Raw genomic sequence first — 14348 nt, 5'->3', positions numbered from 1 at the left:
CCCGGGTTCGCCATCTACTTCTTCTTCTATGACATTGCAGTAGGCGTGCTGATCACGGATCTGGATGTGCAAAGGATCAACATACATTTTGTCAGGGTGGTGCAACATTGATGCTAAGGTAGCCAAGGCATCCGCAACCTCGTTGTGAACTCTCGGGATGTGTTTGAACTTCACCGATCGAAATTGCTTGCTCAGATCATGCAAGCATTGTCGGTATGGTATGAGTTTTAGATCTCATGTTTCCCATTCACCCTGAATTTGATGTACCAAGAGGTCCGAGTCTCCCAAGACCAAGACGTCTTGGACATCCATGTCAGCAGCCAAGCGCAGACCCAGAATGCAAGCCTCATACACGGCCATATTGTTGGTGCAATAGAAACGTAGTTGAGCCATAACAGGATAATGGCGTCCTGTTTCAGAAATGAGTACTGCTCCTATTCCAACCCCTTTTGCGTTCGCAGCTCCATCGAAGAAAAGCTTCCAACCTGGTTCCTCAGTCAATTCCAACTCATTTGTATGCATTACCTCTTCGTCAGGAAAGTACGTTCTTAAAGGCTCGTATTTTTCATCAACGGGATTCTCTGCCAAATGGTCTGCCAGCGCCTGGGCTTTCATGGCCGTCCTCGTCACATAGACGATATCAAACTCTGTGAGCAGAATTTGCCATTTTGCCAACCTTCCCGTGGGCATAGGTTTCTGAAAGATATATTTTAATGGGTCCAAACGGGATATGAGATAAGTAGTATATGAAGACAGGTAGTGTTTCAACTTCTGAGCTACCCAAGTTAAGGCGCAGCATGTTTTCTCGAGTTGAGTGTACTTGACCTCATGTACTGTGAATTTCTTGCTAAGATAGTAGATGGCCTGCTCCTTCCTTCCCGTGTCATCATGTTGCCCTAGTACACAACCAAATGAATTTTCCAGGACCGTTAGATAAAGAATCAAAGGCTTCCCTGGCTTAGGCGGGACCAGGACGGGCGGATTTGACAGATACCCTTTGATTTGGTCAAAGGCCTCCTGACACTCTGCCGTCCAACCTACCGCAGCATCCTTCCTCAGCAGCCGAAATATGGGCTCACAAGTTGTTGTGAGTTGAGCGATGAACCTGCTGATGTAATTGAGCCTACCCAGCAAACTCATTACCTCTGTATTGTTCCTTGGCGGTGGCAAATCTCGGATGGATTCAATTTTGGATGGGTCTAGCTCAATCCCCCGTCGACTGACGATGAATCCTAGCAACTTTCCTGATGGGACCCCGAATGCGCATTTGGCCGGGTTAAGCTTGATATCATACCTCCGGAGTCTTTGAAAAATCTCCTTAGGTCTGCTACATGGTCCTCCTGACGCCAAGATTTGATGATCACATCATCGACGTACACCTCGATTTCTTTGTGTATCATGTCATGAAACACTGCAGTCATTGCTCGCATGTACGTTGCCCCGGCGTTCTTTAACCCGAATGGCATTACCCGATAGCAGTAGGTTCCCCATGGCGTAATAAACGCTGTCTTCTCAGCATCCTCTTCGTCCATTAGGATCTGATGATAACCCGCATAGCAATCCACAAAGGATCCGATCTCGCGCCCAGCGCAATTATCGATCAGGATATGAATGTTGGGTAACGGAAAATTGTCCTTGGGACTTGCTTTGTTGAGGTTGCGGTAGTCGACGCACACCCTGATTTTTCCATCCTTCTTTGGGACTGGTACCACATTGGCCAACCACTCGGGATATCGAGTGACCCGAATGACCTTTGCCTGCAACTGCTTAATCACCTCTTCTTTGATTTTTACACTCATTTCTGTTTTAAATTTCCTTAGTTTTTGCTTGACCGGAGGGTATGCCGGGTCAGTGGGCAATTTGTGAACCACTAAATTGGTGCTTAATCCAGGCATATCGTCATATGACCATGCAAAAACATCTTTGAATTCCATGAGGGTTTTGATCAATTCTTCTCTGACATTCGGCTCAATGTGGATGCTAATTTTGGTCTCTTGGACGTTATCAGCGTCTCCTAGATTCACAGCCTCAGTGTCATTTAGGTTAGGCTTGGGTTTCTCTTCAAATTGGCACAGTTCTCGGTTTATCTCTTCGAAGGCTTCACCTTCGTCACATTCGGACTCATCATCACAAACGACCTCTTGCATCATTGAGTCAAATTCAGATTGATTTATTAGACTAGGTCGAAGATCCGTTGTGCATGCCATGTCATTAGAACCAGTCAAAAGAGAACTGTTCAGAAAGAAAAAGAACAAAACAAAATTAAAATGGAACAAAAGGAAAGAACTTTATTAAGCTTGCGGGATAAAAGGGTTCACACTTTTACAAAACGAAAGTAAAATTTGGATTACACCCTTGAATAATCCGGACAAAACAAAACAACAAAACATAAATCAAAGCCTACTACCAAGACTCCCCTCGGATAGGAAGAGGAGTAACCGTCCAATTGTTGGTCTTGGCCTCAGGCCCCACAAACTGTATCTCTGCTATGCTGGAACTTTCTCCAGCTTCCACCATACTGACATCCGTGAATAGTCTCTCAAAACTCAGATTCAGGTCTTCATTTATACCGATCAAAGGCCCTCGAATCTTTGGGACCGGCGACCCCTTGGCGCTTGCTCTGACAAAAGACTTTGCGAGGCGTGGCACTGGTTTAGGCAGAAACCAAACCCTCTTCTTCATTTTTCGTGCTTGCTTCCTATCTGCTGTGGTTGGTTTGAACCCCAATCCGAAAGTTTCCAGATTTTTAGGAAGGGATACCGGTTGGACAATCCCTTGAAGCTCGACTCCCAGGTCTTTTCCTGGCACAAATCCATTACCCAGCATTTCCGAGACCATCATGGCTGTCGCGGCAGCTATCCTAGGGTGCGGGATGATTTCTCCTTCAGAAATTTTGTTGGCTGACCCTGTATCGAAAATCTGGTAGACCCAAGGACCTTTGTCATCAGTAGTCTCTATGAAAGGTACAATTGCTCCACCCGGGGTGCACGTTGTGTCCTCGCCGTGTAACACGACCTCTTGTCTTTCCCACTCGAACTTCACCATCTGATGTAGGGTGGAAGGCACCGCTTTGACTGCATGAATCCATGGGCGTCCTAACAGCAGGTTATAAGAAACTGTGGCATCTAACACCTGGAATTCCATGGTAAACAGGACTGGACCGATGGTCAGTTCAAGTACCACATCCCCTACAGTGGCTGTTCCGTTTCCGTCAAACCCCCGGACACAGATGCTATTCTTTCGGATTCTTCCACGGTTGATCTTTAACTAGTCCAGAGTGAATAATGGACAAATATTGGCGCTTGAGCCATTATCCACCAATACTCGAGTTACCACCGAGTCTTCACATTTGACAGCTAGGTATAGAGCCTTATTATGCTCCGTACCCTCCACCGGTGGGGTTCGGATAGGGGGTGCGGGGTAAAGGGCTGAGTTTATATATGGGGAGGTTGATCGGATCTGAGCCGTTAGATCAGACGATCTCAACGGCTTGGATCTGATGGTGAGAAATGAAATGGGGTCGTTTGGTAGTTGAACGGGGTCGTTTGGTTTAAGTGAGGGGTTGGGTCAGATTGGTTATTGGGTCGGGTTTGAACATGGGTTGCTGAAAGAGGTCCTGAGCCGTTGGATCGAGAGTTTGAACGGCCCAGATCAGACGCATGATGCGGCGTCGTTTTGGGAGGTGGTCAGGGCAGGCCTGGTTTGGACCGGATTTGAGTGCTGGTTTGGGCCTGTTTTTGTCTTATTTTTGGGCCCAAATTGATTTCAACTTCTTTTTCTTTTGTTTTCTAATTTAAGAAAAAAATGAAAAATAACAAAACAAAATAAATAATAAAACAAATTAAAACAAATAACAATGTAGCACTTCAACGTAATTATCATACCAAATTAAAATGTTTAAGTAAGTTAAATCACAACCTAGAACGAACGATGCATATATATATTTTGAACTTTCTTTTAATGACACATATTTTTGTATTTTGTTTGATAATGATTAAATGCAAAAAATGGACAGACCCACAAATGACTAGCAATACATGTCATGAAAAATTTGTACTGCGGGGTCATCTGTCACTATTATTTTTTGTTTTCCTTTGGGAGTGATTGCTCGTGAAGCAAAAATCACGTGCTTACAAGGCCTAAGAAAGCTACCATGAAAGCGAAACGCCTATGCTTGTCCCATTTTGCTCGGTTCCCTTTGCTACAAACCCCGCTTTCTGGGTTGTTAAATCCTCCTACATGCCCGTACCTATGGTATATAAAACGTAGAGTGAAAAAACCATCCTCCAACTCGGAGTATGAAACTCCCTTGCTTATTTTTAGCAAATCCATGAATTTGTGAGAGTTAACGGCTCTTGGAGCGATCAAATACTTATGCCTCAGACCTTCAGTACTTCCCATATAAGCTGCTATCTCTTCCAAGGTGGGTGTGAGTTCAAAATCCGAGAAATGCAAGACGTTGTGAGCTGGGTCCCAAAACGTAACCAACGCCTTTATGATGTCTCCTCTAGGCCTTATCTTCAATAACCCGATAAGGCAAGGCCTCCCAAATGTAGATTGACCTTATCTTGCTCTGATTTACCCAGATCCTCCCACCATATATGGAACTCCAAAGGGATCTTGTTCATGACTGTTATTGGCAAACTTTGACTTGTGCTTATTCTGCATATTTATTAGGGTGATTAAGCAAAATCAAGACTCATTTGACTCAAAAACAAAGTTAACACTATTTTTCTCACTTTTCTTTTCAAATTTTCATTTCAAAATAAAACCCAGCTTTACAAATACGGCCTTTTAGCACTTGCGGGGAGAAGATTTTAAGGCTGTGCTTGCTAACCGGCCAAAATGACAAAAAATAAAGACCAAAGGTGGCTGTTCTTGCAAAAACAGCCTTCCGGCATCCTTTTGGGGACATTCGGCTATTTTCGACAAGAATGGCTTCACCTTACTTATTTCCAACAAAGTAAGAAAATTTTGATGCCTTTTGGGATATTTTTGCAAAAAGGAAGTTGGACCCGATGGGGGTTGCATACGTATCCCACATCCGGTGAGAATCAAACTGGCGTAGTTCGGGCAATTTAAGACAAAAACTAACCTTTTTTTTTCTTTTCTCTTTTTTTCTTCAAAATAAAACAAGATTTTTTTTCCTTTTTTTCAGAATTTTGCCAGAGTTTCGGTACCATTTGGATATTGGTTTTTCAAAACAGGTGATTATCTCACTTAGCCCTCGCACTGCTATTTTCTTTTTTCAACTTTCTCCTATTATTCAAGAGTCGGTCAGCATGCAAATCCGAAGTAAATAAATGCACATGTAGCAAGTAAGATGCATCAGGATGGTCTTTTCATTTCAGTTACACCTGTCCTAGACAGACCCAACCCCTGTGTTGAGTCTCCAAAGTCAAATGCACGTGATGCAAATAAACGCTCCTACTAGGGATCCGGCATGAGGTTGAGTTATTCTAAGTTTAAAACCTGGGTGTATTGTTATAGACCTGGCTTACCCGAGCGGACAACTCGAGCCGAGGGAGGGCTGTGTACCGATAACCAAAAGATCATCTAGCTTTTTGTCACTTTCCGAACCTCGTTCTATTTGGGATATGATAATAACAGAAAGAAGTCACGACCAGCGTGCACTCCTCAGGAGAGAGAAGAGAGGGGTTTTGTAGCAGTTTATACAGTTCAGATAATATCAAAGCGATAAAATCAACATTTAGCACATTAGACCCAAACATGTAATAAAATCAGATAATGAATAAAGCCAAATTTAACAATTCATCTAAGCTCAAATTTTGAACCCTGAACCAGAGATTCTGAGTTCGATCCCCAGCAGAGTCGCCAGAGCTTTCACACCTCCTTTTTTTCCTACACCCCCGTAAGGGTATAAGAGAGTTTTTTCCAATTTAAGTGACAATCGAAACGAGATTTATTTATTTATTAAGTTCAGAGTCTCCACTTGGGATAATTATGGTGTCCCAAGTCACCGGTTCAAATCCCGAGTCAAGGAAAAGGTTGACTCTGTATTACAGTCCGCAAACCAGAAATTCGGGTAAGGAATTCTGTTAACCCGGGAGATGGTGTTAGGCATTCCCGAGTTCCGTGGTTCTAGGACGGTCGCTCAACTGTTACAATTGGCCTATTATTTGATTTGAATATATGTTTTAGCTTATGGTTCAATTTTAACTTTATAACCGTTTTTATTTAATTAAGGAAGATTACAACGTCATTTAAAATACATCTTCAACCACGTCACATAAATGCACCGTAGTCTTCAACATATTTTATCTAACATTGTTGAGATTTGAATTTTGGGTCACATAAATGCGCACCCGAGTTTAGGAAGGTAAATTATTAAATAGCGCGCCTAAAGCAACTACACATTTTCAAATTTGCAAGGGCCATGGAAATTCAACTAAATGGCACGCCTCGATTTCTAAGGATTAAATTAATTGAGTGAGGGCCATGGGTTTTGGGATTTTATTTGTCACAACATGCCTCAAATTATTTTATCAAATGTATTTTTAACTTAGCTTTTGAGGGCCATAGATCGTAACTCATCTAATATGGCTCGCCTCGAATTCATTTTAAGAAACTAGTTAATTTATTGAAGGGCCTAATTATACCTCTGATTTAGTTTTAGACCAAACTAATCTAAAGTTTGAAAAAGACCATGGGGGCCAGTATCAGTAGAACTTACATTTAACTATTAAAGGAACCCAAATAGGTTAAGAGGCCCAATGGCCAATTACTAATTGCATGACTTAAAACAAAGAATGCAACTGGGCTCTTCATAAATCCTAGATCAGGAGTGTGCTTGTCGGGAAAAGAAGAAATCAGCACGGTTAGGCTCAACAATGTTAATCTAATATAGCATATGACAAACTAATTCTCACCGACAAAGGGTATCAAGTTCATGCCAGAGTGAATCTGATTTCCTAAACGACTGCAGTCCCATATTTGAAATAAACGACATGCTCATGACAAAATGAAAACAGCCCAGTAATGCAGTCACATTTGAAGATTTATAGAAGTAGAAGATTTATGCAACCCTATAACTAAAATTCACTTATACAGGTGATCATATACCTTCTAGCATTTAAACTAAGCAAGTGAAAAGGAAAATTTGTACAACACTATAACAGAACCTAAACGATAATGACCAGAAACTAAATAACTCACACGAATCTAGGAGGAACATGAAAACAAAATACAATAGATTTTAAAGTGGTAATGCAACAGAGAATGGACAACAATCAGTTTCTTCAACTTGGATTGCACAACTTCAGCATAACATCCATAACAAACTTCATTTTCATCCATAGTTTGAAGGAAATACCTGGTAATGAACAAAGGAAAAACCAAAGAGAAGTAGAGGATCAGTAGCAGAAATCAGCCCAGATTCAGCCAATAAATCAGTGAAATCAGCTCAGGAAGATTCAAAAGAACAGTAGAGGAATAACAAATGCAAACACCAACTTCAAACCAAAAGCTCAAGCTATTTCTTAACCAGAAGTGTATCTAGGGAAATTTTTAAGTATTCTAGCTAACCAAAGGAAGTCAGAAATTGAAATAGCAGAATTTTGATAGTTCTTCAACAATGGAATGCAGGAATTTCAAAACCTTTAAAAGTAATCAACCGTTCCAGCTTCTCAGGTTTTTTTTAAAAAATCTGACTTGAATAGCAAGTCTTGATGCCTTTATAGGCAAGGCATTAGGGCAGCCTCAAAGAATTAAATTTTTGCAATTAGACCCTTTTTACATTTTCATTTTTGCTCAAAAAACCTTAGTCAATTTTTGGTTTTGCTTAAATCCCCTTAGTTCAAACGTCAGAATTTCAGAACAATCCCATTCCCCAGCTTCCTAGAAGCTTCCCATTCAGTTACACAATATTCCCCTAGCCAATTTCCCTAAACTACCCTTTTAAACTCCTATTTTTTACTTTCAAGCAACCAAACGGGCCATTGGTCAAATTGACCCAATCGTTTAAGCCCCAAATGAACAGGCCAGAATTGAACCTAAGGCCCAAAAAAAACCCCCATTTAGTTAAACCGATGAGAAACAGAAAAGAGAAACAATTAAATGACTTTAAACATCAAAATCTAACTAAGTAATTGATTTCTTTTAGAACTAAATATTGAGCCGGAGCTTTGTTACCAAATTAACAAAAATCTAACTTAAGCTAATTATCAGAAAATGTCATAAAAAATGGAGAACAGCAATTAAGAACTTAAAAAGAAAACTGAAAATCCAACGGAACAAAAATGAACCCCAAGTTAATCTAAAGGGAAAGACTAGGTTCGAAACTCTTGAACAATTTCAGACGGAGGACAGGCCACTCAAACAGACGTAGAAGAAAAGAAGAAGAACAAGAGATGAAATGAACGATAAAGAACATAAAATGAAAGAAAACTCACCAAGTAAAACTCGAAACCAATACTGGAACCCTCGATTTAACGAAATTGATGCTAACCACTTGTTCTTTGTCAAGAACAAATGAACAACATCGATTTTGCATTGAATCAAGCTTCAAAAAGTGAAAATCGAAAGCATAGGCTGATGTATGCCGCAGAATCGAGGGTAAAGCGATTTGGGGTTTTAGGGTTCATCGCTTCAAATCAAGATTCAACGGAATCTAGGGTGATTCGAAGGAAACGGAGTAGAGATTGGGTAAAATGGGGTTGTGAGGGTTCTATGGTATTAAGATGGGGGTGATTGGAGTGGTTTGTAGCGGCGCTGCCGGCGTAGGGTTTCAAGGCGGCGTTTCTAGGGTTTCGGAGTTCAGAGACGAGGATGGGGGAAGAGGGTCTGAGGGAGGTAGGGCTAGGTTTGGACAGTTTTATACGGGGAAGGGGTCGAGTTCCAGTCCGTTGGATCTAATGAGATCAACGGTTGAGATGAAGGGATTCCGAAACGGCATCGTTTGGTTGGAAAGTGGGGCTGGACCGGGTATTGGCTGGGTTCGGGCCAGATCGAGACGGGTCTTTTTGGGCTGTAGGCGGGTTTGGGGCATGGGTCTGGGCGTAGTTGGGCTGGGGTGAGGGAATTCACATTGGGCTTGGACAAATTAAAACAAAACAGCCCAACTTTCTAACTTTTCAATTCCCATTTCTTTTTTTTCAAAATTATTCTTTTTCTTCTTTTTTTTCAAAATTAAATTAAAATCTAAATTAAATCCTAGAACCTAATTAACCTGAAAAACACTAATTAAAGCTAAATAACAATTATCACAATTAATTAAAAACAAATTAAAAGAGGACTACTCAAAATCAAAATTAAAATTCAAGAGTGTAAATTAAACTATTTTGTGATTTTTCTTTTTTTTATAAAACAACTAATTACTAATTAATTCTTAAAAATGCAAAGTTAAATCCTAAATGTACATGCAAAATATTTTTTTTGTATTTTTCATTAATTAAATAAAATAAACGTGCACAAACAAATGCAAACAATTGACAGAAAATGCCACAAAAATCCACAAAATTGCAAACAATGGGAAAAATTATTTTGTTTTGAATTTGTGGGAGTAATTCATAAAGGGCAAAAATTACGTGCTCACAATCGTTTATAGGAACTTGAGGACCCGAAAGATTCTCTTTCTTTCAATTTTTAGATTCAAAACTGGTCCGATTTGATGATCATTTGGGGAGAAGTGGTGGTGGATTAGGATGCAAGGAGGGGTGATGGTTGCATGGCTGGATTTTGGTGATGGTTGGAGCTCCGCCGCCGGCCGGAAATGGTGAAGAAGCTCAGGGCGGCGGGTCTAGGGTTGAAGGTGAAGGGGAAGGGTCGAAGTACAGAGATACAAGGTTATTCAGACAATTATATCAAAAATACAGGGTGTTCCTTGGCCGTTGGTTTGAAAGAAATCAACGGCCCAGATCTATCATCTCCCGAACGACGTCGTTTTGATTTTTGGGACAAGGGGAACTGGACTGGGTAAAACAACGGATCTTGGGCCAATTTCGACGGGCTTCAGTGTAGAATCTTTGGGCTTGGGAGAATTTAAATGGTTTTAGCCCAATATAGACTCTCTTCTTTGTTTTCCTTCCTCTTTCAATTCAATTTTCTTTTTATTTTCAAACTCTTTTTAATTTCTTTTAAATAAATAAAATAAAACCTAAATTAATTCCTAAATCAAATTAATCTACCACATTGAATTAATTAACTCCGACTAACAATTATCACAAATAATTAAAAACCAAATTTAAAGGGAAAACTACCAAAATTTCAAAAATTAAAATTAAAAAGTGGAAAAGTAAACTATTTTTTTTTATATTTTTGTAAAGCAACTTAATTTGCTAATTAGTCTAACAAATGTAAAATTAAATCCTAAATGCAAATGCAACATATTTTTGTATTTTTCATGAATTAAATAAAATAAACGTGTACAGATAAATGCAGACAGTCGACAAAAGAATTCCACAAAAATCTACAAAATTGTAAATAATGGGAGAAATTTATTTTTCTTGAATCTATGGGAGTAATTCATATAGGGCAAAAAATCACGTACTCACAGTTGCCCCTCTTTGCTCGGAAACACAAAGAGTTTTCATGCAAAGATAAAGTGAGCGTATACGAGCATTTTTGGCCCGCTGAATACTTTGTGGAAAGCATTTTTGAAAAATTTTGACCGCACCCTGCTTCCGAGGTTGCCTACATATCCTTGGCTAAAAATGAATCAAGTCAGTGTAGTTCGGGAAGTTTTGGTAGCTGGGACTACCATGAAGCTGTGATTTCACTGTTGCTACTACTGTTGCTACTGCTTACTGAACCCCTTATTACACCACGATAGGATAAAAGAAGCTAGACTAAACTATGATCTATGAATTACAAAAATCCTATCTATATCTTCAAACTTGCTCTTGTTGTTCTTGTTGCCTTATTGATTTGTATTCTCCCAGCAAAATCCCTTTGTTGCCGACTTGAATTGTAATCTGAGATATTTTCCTTTTTCTCCAGGTGGACGCCTGATTGCTGAACTCGAATTGTACTCTGAGATGTTTTCCCTTTCCCCAGGTGGGCGCCTGACTGCTGAACTAGAATTGTATTCCCGTGCTCTCCAGGAGGGCGCCTGATTGTTGAACTTGAATTGTATTCCCATGCTCTCTAGGTGGGCGCCTGATTGCTGAACTTGAATTGTATTACCATGCTCTCCAGGTGGGAGCCTGATTGCTGAACTTGAATTGTATTCTCGTGCTCTCCAGGTGGGCGCCTAACTGCTGAACTTGAATTGCTTATCCCTGTTCTCCAAGTGGGTACCTGATTTCAACAAAATAGACAAAACAAAGAAAATTTTCTGCCCCAGTTTGTTAGTTGGGCACATATGTGAGTGTTAAACTGAATCATATTACCAAATATTACTAAGAGTTTGAAAGCTAGGTCCCATCATCCAGGGGGGTCCTGACAATTCTTAATTAAATGACAAATTTAAATCTAAGTTATATCTTCTAAAGGTGTAACTTTCGCTAAATCTTGTTATCTATGAGGGTCTTAAACTACTCCACATTATCCAGGAGGGTCCTAAAAATCAAAAATCAAGTATTATCTTAAAAGTGACAATTTTTACGGCTGAATTGCACTACCCTACAACAGATCTTACGCTAAATCTTGTTATCTAATGGAAGTTTTAAAGCTAAGTCCCATTATTCAAGAGGGTCCTGAAAACTACTAATTGAATCCTATCTCAACCATGCAAACTTTGAAGCCAACTTATATTCCTTTGGGGTACATTATACTAGATTTTGGTACTCATGATCGTTTTGAATTTTAAACTAGATCCCATTTTCTATGAGGGTCCTGAAAATTTACGATCGAACCTGTCTGGTGCTTGCCTTTCCTTACGGAGGGTTTCTCCGAAACAAACGAAATTTTCTGCCCCTGTTTCAATCAAAAAAGAGTCTTGTCAGTTTAAAATGTGGTGGTTAGTTGATGACATTCTTGCTGAAGGTCTCCCCACTGTCATGCTTTATTTTGATTGGCTTCCCCGAACTGGCTCTGAACCGCTTGACTTTCTGACTGACTTTCACCCACATGACCTCGAATGAACCGAGTGTTCTATACCCAAACCGTTGTGTTACATCTCTAACCCATCTGTTTCAACCTCTGCATTTCCCACGAAATTACTAAATCGTTTCACCGATGGAACTTCCACTGACCTTTTATATCCCATTTCACATCGTACTATCTCTAGCAATGCCTTGCCCGCCCTGTGCCTTGTGGAACTTTGGAAGTTGGAAGTAAGCTTTGAAATCCCTTCTTATTTGCTTAAACAAAACAGAAATTGGAACATCTTTTAGAAATAAACCCAAAAGAAATGAAATGCAATGACCTTGAGAGTGAAGGGTAAGAAAAAATCCAGAACTGGAAGACTATCTGAAGGGGAAAAAGAAAAGAGACTTATCTGAGTGGAGCAGCTGGCACCAATGATCATGACATGCATTTCGGATTAGTCGGCCCAGTCTGTCCAACCAACCAACTTTCAGTTGTCGTACTTTGTTTCCCCGAAATTTCCATAACCTAATTTCTTCACCGAAACCTTGACCTTGTTCGGCCTGCGGTACCCTGAAGGGATTTTACCAACAAGCCTCTCTCATTTGTTCATCTCTCAACTCACTTTCGCCTTACGGTGCCCGTGAGGTTTTCACCAATAAGACTCTCTCATTTTCATTATTTTTTCCTGCTTGTCCTAGAGTGTTGCCCCTGATATGAATCACCTCCACTTGCTTGACTTGGTATTTTCTCGAAGACTGATCGGAAGGTCTTTCTTTGGACCATAATGTGGGCTTTTGGATAGGGTTAGAAGAAAGGGTATCAAAGGCTCAAAACAATTCAAATGGGTTCAAAATTATAACTTTTGGAATCAGATTTCTTGCAACAACCACAACTTTTTTCTCTTTTTTTTCTCTCTCTTTTTTCTTTTCATTCTTTTCTTTTCTCTTTTTTCCTTTATTTATCTTTCACGCTTGCGTTTTTTATCTTTGCTACTGATTCCAAAAGAGGGGTATGAAAGGAAATAAATAAGGCTCAAGGGGATAACAAAGGACAGAGTGTTTAGATAGCAGAACAAAATGCCTTCGTCATTCCAATCTTCAAAACATGCCAAATACAAATAAATACAATTTAAACAAAGAAATCATACATAATATCTCTTGAACACATCGAAATTGTTGGCCATTTCTAAACATTTTCCTTCTATGTCTGTTAAATACAAAGCAATATTGGACAACACTCTTGTTACGACGAACGACCCCTGCCAGCTTGGGGCTAACTTGCCTTTTGCTTCAGCCTGATGAGGAAGAATGCGTTTCAATACTAATTGACCCACTTAAAACTTCCGTAGACGCACCTTCTTATTATATGCTCTTGTCATTCTCTGTTGATACAACTGGCCATGACACACTGCTGCTAATCTTTTCTCATCAATCAAACTCAGTTGCTCCATGCGGGTTTTGTCCCACTCGTCATCATCAATTTTGGCCTCAGCGACAATCCGAAGGGATGGGATTTCAACTTTCGCGGGTATTACTACTTCGGTGCCATATACTAACAAATAAGGAGTTGCCCCTACTGAAGTACGAACAGTAGTGCGATAACCCAACAATACAAAAGACAGCTTCTCATGCCATTGCCTAGAACCTTCCACCATTTTCCGAAATATCTTATTTATGTTCTTGTTGGCTGCCTCGACTGCTCCATTCGCTTTGAAGCGATATGGGGTGGAATTGTAATGTGTAATCTTAAACTATTGACATACCTCTTCCATCAGATGACTATTGAGATTAGCCCCATTGTCTGTAATGATCACCCTTGGTATCCCAAACCGACAAATGATATTTGAGTGCACAAAATCAACCACCGCTTTCTTGGTTACAGACTTGAACGTTTTAACCTCCACCAACTTGGTGAAATAGTCGATGGCCACTAGAATGAACCTGTGCCCATTTGATATTGCCGGCTTAATTGGCCCAATGACATCCTGTGACGACCCAAAGGGTCACCACCGTAGTTCTTCCTTGTTCCGCGCTTCCGAGGCCTTGAAAACCTCGCTTTTAGTTGCCTCGATTTGTGTGCGCAGTTCGGGCGCGTAGCACGAAAGTTTTAATGTTAGAATATGTGAATTTTGTGAAAAATTTGATGAATTTTGATATTAATATGCATAATATTGATTTCGGTCAATATTTTGGGTACACGGACCCGGACCTATGTCTGGGACCGTAAAAAAATATGGGACTTGGGAGTGTACTCGGAATCAAATTCCGAGGTCCCAAGCCCGAGAAATGAATTTTTGTGTGAAATTGTTTTCTGAAATTAATTAAGGAAAATGAAGAAGAAAATTGATCAATAAACTGGGG

The 14348-nt window shown here is 40.1% G+C and overlaps 1 protein-coding gene across 1 annotated transcript; it reads right to left on the bottom strand.

Annotated features, from left to right (window-relative positions):
- Positions 1-13129: 13129 nt before the first annotated feature.
- Positions 13130-13642, bottom strand: LOC138884084 (uncharacterized). Its single transcript, XM_070164828.1, has 2 exons — positions 13343-13642; positions 13130-13282 (listed from the first exon to the last, which is right to left on the bottom strand). The coding sequence occupies exons 1-2, from the start codon at positions 13640-13642 to the stop codon at positions 13130-13132; spliced, it is 453 nt and encodes a 150-aa protein (XP_070020929.1).
- Positions 13643-14348: the final 706 nt, after the last annotated feature.

Source organism: Nicotiana sylvestris, chromosome 12 (genome assembly GCF_000393655.2).
Source record: "Nicotiana sylvestris chromosome 12, ASM39365v2, whole genome shotgun sequence".
NCBI lineage: Eukaryota > Viridiplantae > Streptophyta > Magnoliopsida > Solanales > Solanaceae > Nicotiana > Nicotiana sylvestris.
Note: the sequence above shows the minus strand (reverse complement) of the source record. Positions and strands in the feature narration are given on the sequence as shown.

What these genes read in the sequence shown, in the direction of transcription:
- LOC138884084 (XM_070164828.1), bottom strand. Translation starts at nt 13,642, where the DNA reads ATGGTGGAAGGTTCTAGGCAATGGCATGAGAAGCTGTCTTTTGTATTG. An exon ending in CAAGAGCATATAATAAGAAG is followed by an intron (nt 13,283 to 13,342) that starts GTGCGTCTACGG and finishes CTTCCTCATCAG; the next exon opens with GCTGAAGCAAAAGGCAAGTT.